This window comes from Merops nubicus, unplaced genomic scaffold (genome assembly GCF_000691845.1).
Source record: "Merops nubicus isolate BGI_N331 unplaced genomic scaffold, ASM69184v1 scaffold23367, whole genome shotgun sequence".
In the NCBI taxonomy this organism is placed as follows: domain Eukaryota; kingdom Metazoa; phylum Chordata; class Aves; order Coraciiformes; family Meropidae; genus Merops; species Merops nubicus.
In genome coordinates this window covers 2,668-11,308 of record NW_008618645.1, presented here as the reverse complement: position 1 = coordinate 11,308, position 8,641 = coordinate 2,668, and the positions used below count along the sequence as shown (strand labels likewise).

Sequence of the window (8,641 nt, the reverse complement as noted above, 5' to 3'; positions counted from 1 at the left end):
GTGGATCCATGGAGAATGGAAGAGCCAAATGCTGCTGGGGAGCTGGGAAGAGGTGAGGTGGGATCCTGGAGCACCGTGATGTCAGGCTTGGCTGGTCAGGGATCTGGATGGGTGCCCAAGGATCCAGATGAGGATCCTTGGCTCTGGATGAGCATCCACGGTTCCAGGTGGGTGTCCTGGGCTCTGCATAGGTATCCACGGATCTGGATGGGTGTCCACAGATCCCAACGGCCATCCACGGCTCCAGAGGGGCACCCACGGCTCTGACAGATGCTGGGTGTGAAATCTCCTTCCAGAAAGACCAAGACCCAACGACTTCTTCCATCAAGAGGACAAAGGCTTCGCAGGACTTCACTGTTCGTCTTGCAGATGCCCCAAAGAGAGAAGGACAAGGAGTGGAGATGGGTTCCTCCAGGAGATGTTCCCTGTGGATAAAACTCCACTGGGGGTGGAGGTGGCTTCCTGGAGCCCCCCAGCTTCTGCCCCACCCTCTTCCATCAGGATAAAAGTGCTCGTGGGCTGGTGAGGAAAGACCCACACGGGGTGAAAGGCGCAGGGTGGAGCTGCGGGGCGGGAGGGGAGGAGAAAAGCTGCAGATGGAGCCAGGATCCCCAGGGGTGAAGCGAGGGCTGCCCCAAGCCCCCTGTGACACAGCCAGGCACGTCCCTGCTCCCATCTCGGGTCCACCATGAGTGTTGGCTGCTCCAAACTCCTCCTCTCTGGCACTGCTCCTCGGGTAGGACAGCTCAGACTCTCCTCCTCCCGACGTGCCACGACCTGGCTGCTCTCCAGGGAGACTTTTTGGGGTGGACTTTGGCAGCGTTTTGTGGAATGAGTTGAGTGTGGCCACAATGAACTTCTGGGATCACCTGATGGACCATGGCTGAAAGACATCCACGGGTGAAGAGATGCTTTGGGAGATCCTTCATCCAGGAAGAAGCCCATGGAGCCCAGGAGTGGCCAAGCCACGGGGGTCCCACGGCGACGGCCCGCTGGCGGCGGCGACCTCGGGGGCACTTCAAGCTTGGCCAAGCCAAGGGCAGGATGAAGCCTCCTCACTGCTGGTGCCGGGGTGACCCGTGGTTCCACATCTCCACCAGCACCCCCCAAGGTGGTGGGAGCACCAAGGAGCCACCTCCCACCTCCAACCCCGGCCGGCTGAATCTCACCCGTGGGGCTGCAAGTCCCCGGGGAGGGAAGAAGGTCAGTTCTGTGCTGCCACCCCTTCAGAGCAGAGGTTCGACTGGAGGATGAGGCTCCGTTGGTGCCTCAGTGGCCACGTGCCCAGGGTTTATTTTGCCTGAAATCTCCCTAACTCCCACACAAATTTACCCAGAATGGAAAAAAATACAACCTATGGTTTCCTACCATGGGAATTCCCTCACTATGGTTAAAACTCTGTCCTCCTGTGAAGAAGTGCCTGTTCTGCTGGAAGCCACTTTCTTGATTTTATTGTTTAGAAATAAAAATAGCAAAGCTCTATGATTTTGATCTGTTTTTTTTTTGGGGGGGCAGGAAGCTGGTGGTCACAGAGCTGTGACATCCCTATATAAAAATAGATTCCTATCAAGTGTTTGGAGCAGATCGAGGTGAAAGAGGAAAAAATCCCTCAAAAAAACCAAACCAAACCAAACCAAACCAGATCTAAAATTACAAGTTGGCTGAAACCATCACAGTTCCACATTCCAACAAAATCAGGATCCTACATCATCCCCTGTGTCTCCTGGGAAAAACAAACCCCTGTGGGAACAGAGGCTGAGAAACACTGAAAGCCCCTTGGGACAGGGAGCGTTTCTGGGGTAAAACTCGAGGGATTTGGGGCTTTCTCCATGAGCTGGGGGAAGACCCACGTTGGGTTGGTGACACACCCAAGAAACCAAGTCTGGGAATGGGGCAAAAAGCAGCAAGTTACGCCAAACCAAACCAAAGGACTTGAAAAAAAACCACAGGGACCTGGGGACTCAGCCCGGGGACTCCTGAACTAAACCTGGGTGCTTGTGATTTAAACCCAGGGGCCTGTGATTTAAACCTGGGGAGCTGCAAACTAAACCCCAGCACTTCTGAACTAAAGCCAGGTATTTGAATTAAAAACTGGCCACCTCTGACTCAAAACCCATCTACCTCAAACTGAAACCTGGGGAGCTGCAGATTTGGCCCCAATACTTGTGGATTAAACCCAAGTACCTGTGAAATTAAACCTGGGTACCTATGATTTAAACCCAAGTATGTGCAAATTTTGGATACCTGCAAATTAAACCCAGGTATTTTTGAATTAAACTCGAGTGCCTCTGAGTTTAAACCCAGGCACGTGTGAATTCTGGGCATCTGTGAATTAAAACTTGGGTCAACTGTGAACTAAACCTGTTTGCTTTTGAATTAAACCCAAGTATCTGTGATTTAAACCTGCATACTTCTGAATTAAAACTGAACAGCTATGAATTAAACCTGGATCTTTCTGAATTAAACTCCATTACCTCTGAATTTAACTTGTAAATGCAAAGGTGGGTCCCTGCAATTGCAACCCAGGTGCCTCCAAATTCAACTCAAATCCCATCACCCCGAATCAAACCCTGGTTTCCCTCCCAAGGACGGAGCAGAAGCGACTGAGGAGCAGCCCCAAACCCCATTTCTCTCCACGATGGGACTTTCTGGAGCCCCGAGAAGCATCTCCCAAAATATCTGGGGGCTGAGATAAGGAGGAGCAGGCGGAGCCCGCCCGCTTTGCCGTTAAATGACCCCAGACTGGGCACCTGCCAAAGCCAGGCTGGGAGCAGCACCCGGGACGCTCCCAAAGCTCCTTCCTGACTGTTTGCCAGCAAAAAAAACTCCTTCCCGGGTGCTGCCAGGATGGAGTCTGGCCTCATTTGCATCCACTAATGACTAATTACAACCAGTCAAACCGGAATAACCCTCTGCTCTGGGCTCCCAGAGCTCCGGGCGAAGGCTCAGTCCCACCTCCTACACTACAAACCCTGAATTATTATTATGATTATTAATATTATTATTTCCCCTCCCTTTGAAGCCTCCTATTTGCAGAGTTTCAGCAGATTTTGGGCAGACGTTCCTGAACGCCTCAGTATTACTCAGGTCACACGTTGAACTGCTGGGATGAGGAAGAGGATTCCTGTCTGACAGGCTCTGGGCTGGGAACAGGGAAGAGGCAGCTGGTGGAGCTGCTGCCAGGAGCAAAACCACACTTCAGTGGTGGAGAGTCAAGTGGAGCTCGGGTTAATTGCAATTAATTCAAGCTGATAATTTCATCACGTCCGCACTCGCCTTCATCGCCCCTTTTTTTTTTTCCCCAAGGAAGTGCAAAAATCCAGGTTAAAAAATAAAAAATCCACGTCAGCTTTTGCCACGGGTTTAAAAATACCTATGGCACAAAATCATCCACTTTAAATCCAGCTCCCCTCTTAAGCTTTCAGAAAAAGAGAAAGAGATGACTAGAAAAAACTAAACAGATGAATATTCTACAGCAGCCAAACTAAACTGCCCTGACCCACCCCTGGTCCTGACAGCAACATCCCTGTCAGCTAACAGGACACTGAAAATTGGTCTCAAAAGGTCTTCAACTGCCTTTGAAACTGTCTTAACAAGGTCTTTGAAATGGTCTAAAAACCTCTTAAAAGATTTTCAAATGCTGTGAAAAGTCCTCGACATGGTCTTAAGATGCCTCAATACACTGTAAAAGGGCTTTTAAATGGACCTGAAGTGGTCTTAAAATGCTTTAAAACATCTTGAAAGGTCTTTGAAGTGGTCTTGAACCCTCTTAAAATGCCCCAAAAGGTTTTGGGTGGTCTTTGTAATGGTCTTGGGAAGTCTCAAAAGGTCTTAGAACGTCTTAAAACTGTCTTGAAATGTCTTTGAAACTGTTTAGAAAGGTCTTAAAACATCTTAGAGCCAGCTGCCCTCGTCCACCTTTGGGGAGAAAGGCTCCAAAAAGAGCATTTTCCCCTCCCCTGCAGGTTGCCTTTGCCAACGAGCACTGAGGAGATTTTGGAGCTTTCTCTGGGCTTAATTAGCGCCGTTCATTGACTCAAGACGAATTTAGCACCAAATCAGCTGGTTTTTGGATCCCCCTGACCCTCCATCAGACCCCTGCCACCTCTGGCCAAAAAAGTGGCAAATTCGATGCGAAACACACTAAAATTCTATTAAATTGGATTAAAAATACATTAAAATTCTAGTGAATTATGGTCTACTTTAACATTCTATTCAATTCTATTAAAAAATACCTTAAGATTCTATTAAACTGGATTAGACATACATAAAAATTCCAGGAAAGAAGAGTATACTTTAAAATTCTAGCAAGCTCTATGGAAAACACATAAAAATTCCAATAGACTGGATTAAAAATACATTCAAATTCTAGTAAAGAATAGTGTACTTTAAAATTCTAGCAAATCGGATTAAAAAGACATTAAAATTGTAGTAAATCAGATTAAAAAGAATTGAAATTCCAGTAGATTTTTACTTTTCAATTCTATTGGATTAAAAAAATAAAATTCTGGTGAATTATAGTATACTCTATTAAACTGGATTAAAAATACATTAAAATTCTAGCAGGTTATACGTTTATAATCTAGTAGATTATATCCAGCAGAATATTTAATAATGACTGAAATAGAATATTGTTAAATGAGAATTTTATGAAAATCTACCATAATTCTACTCAACAGACACCAAAAATTCTGTCGAATTGGATTCAACACACACCAAAATGAGATTCTCTCCAAAATACACTCAAATTCCATCAAATCCCACTAACCCCAGCCCAAAGCAAAGGCAGCCAAAGGTCTGGGACTCAAGTCCTGACCCTGCCTTGGTTTTGGGGCTATTCTGGGGGATTTCTGCCCCTCGGGAACAGCTCCTGGATATTTATCCCTGGGAGATACCCTAAAATAAAACGGATTTGATGCAAAATCCTGACTCCTCCACCTGGCGTGTGCTCCTGCCCTCTCCTTTGGGGGAAAAACCTCCCTGTTTGGTTAAAGGCACCAACCCAGGCCATCCAGCAGGAGCTGGTTTTTCGGCTCGGGAAGGAGAAGTTGAGGAAAAACCCACCTGGCAACCAGGCAGGGTGGGGGGTTGGCATCAGAAAGAGGAAGAAAAAAAATAATAATTAAAAGACCGAGCCAGGAATGAAAACAAATTTATTTATACAGCAAGCAGGTCTAGGAGCGAGGTGTGAAATAAGGGGGGCTAACCTGTGTCTGACTCTTCGCTGTCGGAGGAGCTGGACTCGCTGCTGCTCTCCGACTCGGAGGAGGAGAAGCCCTTCACCTTGGAGGAGCCGGCCACCACGTCCACCTTCTCTGCTGCAGGGACAAGGGGTGACCCGTCAGTGGCCAGGGCCAGGCCCAGCCCTGCCCCACGCCCGGGGCTCCTCCCAGCAGGGAGCCAGGAGCCACCCCACGGTCTGCGGCTGGGCTGAGCTCTGAGCCCGCAGGGCTGGTCCTGGGGTCATGGAGATGTTCTGGGTGGGAGAGACCTTGGAGCTCCTCCAGTCCAACCATCCCCCAGCACGGCCAGGAACCCCCAACCCTGTCCCTCACCCCACATCTCCACGGCTTGGGAACCCCTCCAGGGGTGGGGGCTCCACCACTGCCCTGGCACAGCCCTGGGCAACCCTCCAGGGGCAGAAATGGTTCCTCAGGGGCAACCTCAACCTCCCCTGGGGCAACTTGAGGGTCCATGGCTTGGGGACAAGAGATCTCCCCTATCCCAGCTGGCTCCAAGCTCCTGGCAGGGAGTTGGCAGAGCCAGGTGGTCTTGGCATCTCCTCCTCCTGCTCCTCCAGCCCAACCCCATGAGACGTGGCTGGAAACCCACTTGGGGCTTTTTAGCTGCCTGAATTTGTTGGCTGAAGGAGTTGTAGACAGTGGAAAAAACTGAAATTGCCTTTTTTTAATGGAGCCCTTCATGAAATCCCCAAAATCTTCAACTGCAGACAAGAAAAATCTTATAAATTAAAAAAATGAAGGAAAAATGGAATAATAATAAAAAAAATCTCATCCCCATTTCTCCTCCTGGCGCTGCCACGGCCCCTGTGCTGGGGGGGAACTGGTGTAAAAAAGTGGCTTTGGCCATTAATAACTTTGTCTATTTAGTCTAGAATTACACTAAGATGTATTTAAAATAAAAATGGGTCTAAAATATAGATAGAAATGGAGTTCATGGACACAGTCAATAGAAAATAGAGATTTAAATTTGATTTTAAATGGATTTAACAAAAATTTAAAATAGAATGGAGTGTTAAAATCAGTTTAAAATGGATTTAAAAGATATTAAAAACATTAAATTCTATTTTAAAATGGATTTAAAATAGAATGAGATTGAAAATTGATTTTATATCAATTTAAAACAGAATAAGACATTCAAATGAATTTAAAATGAACTTGAAATTTAGTATGATTCCATTTTAAATTGTTTTAAAATCAAGTTGTAATCAATTTTAATACTTTATTTAAAATTTATTTTACGACTTTTAATCAATTTAAAATAAAATCAAATCCAAAAAATCTGTTTTTAAACTGAATCAAAATCAAATCAAAATCGAATACAAAAAAAATGACTTTAAAATTGAATCAAACTAGAATCAAAAGGATATTAAAAATGGATTTTAAATCAGAACCAAAATTGAATACTAAAAATTGACTTTAAAATTGTATCAAAATTGAATCAAAACAGAACATTAAAAATTGACCTAAAAATCGAATCAAACACTAAAAATGGATTTAAAAATCGATCTCAAATTGATTCCAAATCAAACACGAAAAACTGATTTCAAATCAAGCCCAAATTGAATCAGACACTAAAAATCAATCTCAAATAGATCTCTAATAGAATTAAACACCACAAATCTATCTCGAATCGATTCCAAACCGAATCAAACGCTCAAAACCGATCTCAAATCGATTCCAAATCGAATCAAACGCTCAAAATCGATCTGGAATCGATCCCAAATGGAACCAAACCCTCAAACCGATCTGGAATCGACTCGGCACCAAGCACCCCGCGGGGTCCCAGCCCTGCCCACCTGGGGGTTTCCTCTTCTTGCGCAGGCAGGAGGTGACGTAGCGCTCCAGCTCCCGCAGCGTGGAGGGCTTGAGGGTCTCGAAGTCGATCTCGATCTCGTCGGGGTTGGAGTTCTTCAGGGAGGGCTCCCTGGACTGGATGATGTGCACCACCCTGCCCAGCTTCTCGCCCGGCAGCTTGTTGATGTCCAGGCTCAGCTGCCGCTTCTCCTCGTAGGACATGGGCTTGCACTTCTCCTCCTCCTCTGACTCGTAGGCCGCCGGCGCCTTGCTGCTCTTCACCGCCACCGGCTCCTTCTTGCTGCTGGGCACAGGAGAGCGGCGTCAGCACGAGCCGGGCGGCACCCCCACACCCCGAGGGGCCCAGGGGCTCCACCTGGCCCTCTGCCACCCGGCGGCTGCGGCATGGAGCTCGAGCCTGGAGCTCAGAGGGCTGAGAGACCCCCAAAGAGGAGCTCAGAGAGCCCCAAAGAGGAGCTCAGCAGGCTGAGAGAGCCCCAAAGAGGAGCTCAGCAGGCTGAGAGAGCCCCAAAGAGGAGCTCAGAGGGCTGAGAGAGCCCCAAAGAGGAGCTCGACCTGCCCAGACCCCCCCAAGGTCACAGTTCTTCTGACTCACGTCTTTTGGGTGGGAACAACCCAAACCAGTTCATGTTCCCCTCTGCCATTTCCTGCCCACCACCTTTCAAACACTGTCCCATACCCCCCAGCGCTGGGGCTGGGAGGTGACCCCCAGAAGGCCTCGGGATGTGGGGGTCCTGCCAGCCCTGGCAACACCGCTACCCGGTGGGTAATTAAGTTAATTAGCGAAAGGGAAATGAGGCGGAGGAGGGCCGGGGCTGACCTGGAGGCGCTGCTGGTGCTGTTGCTCTTCTTGGCCTTCTTGGGCAGCGGCTCCTTGGCTTTGCTCTTCTTGGCATCTTCCAGCTCCTCCTTCTTTTTGTGCTTCTCCTTCTTCTTCTCCTTCTTGTCCTTCTCCTTTTTCTTTGGTTTGTTCTGCTGCGGCTGGGACAGGGCCGCGAGCTGTTCGTGCACGGCCTTGAGCTGCAGGGCAGAGACACCCCAACACCAGCATTAATTCATCATCTGCTTTTTCCTTCCCTCCCCTCATCTTTCACTGTTCATTACGTCACTTCTTCCAGCCTGTTGATGGACAGCTGAGTGCTGACCACAGCAAGGGTGTGGGGACAACCCCTCTGGGGGTTTCTCCCCACTGAGACAGGCTTTAATTACCAGCGCTAACGATGATGCAATGATAACTATGATGCCTCGAGCAGGGAAGATGAGGGAGATAAGGTGATGGGTCCTCCTTATCTCCTGGGCTTCCCCCAGGCTGGGTGAAGCCTCTTCCAGGTAGCTCCCCAGGGGCCCAGTGTCCTGCCTCATCCTGAGTGTCCCATTCCCAAATGTCCTGCCCAATCCTGAGTGTCCTCCTCGCTCCCAATCCTCCTGCCTGCTCTGCAGACCCCGCCCAAGCGCAGGCAGCCAACTCCAACCACTGAAACCACCTCATGCCCCCTACCTGGCAGAACCACCCGAAAAATCCCGAATTCCTCCGTGCTCCCCACTGGAACCCCCCACTTGGGAGCCCCCAGCCCCGGGTGGCT

At 48.5% G+C, this 8,641-nt stretch overlaps 1 protein-coding gene across 1 annotated transcript in view; it reads right to left on the bottom strand.

Annotated features, from left to right (window-relative positions):
* Positions 1-5,202: 5,202 nt before the first annotated feature.
* The window catches only part of LOC103776040 (bromodomain-containing protein 4-like), a 5,693-nt gene continuing 2,254 nt past the window's right edge, over positions 5,203-8,641 (bottom strand). The window contains 3 exon segments of the mRNA XM_008943527.1: positions 5,203-5,318; positions 7,040-7,338; positions 7,879-8,228. Of these exon segments, the coding sequence (XP_008941775.1) occupies positions 5,203-5,318; positions 7,040-7,338; positions 7,879-8,228 (765 nt within the window).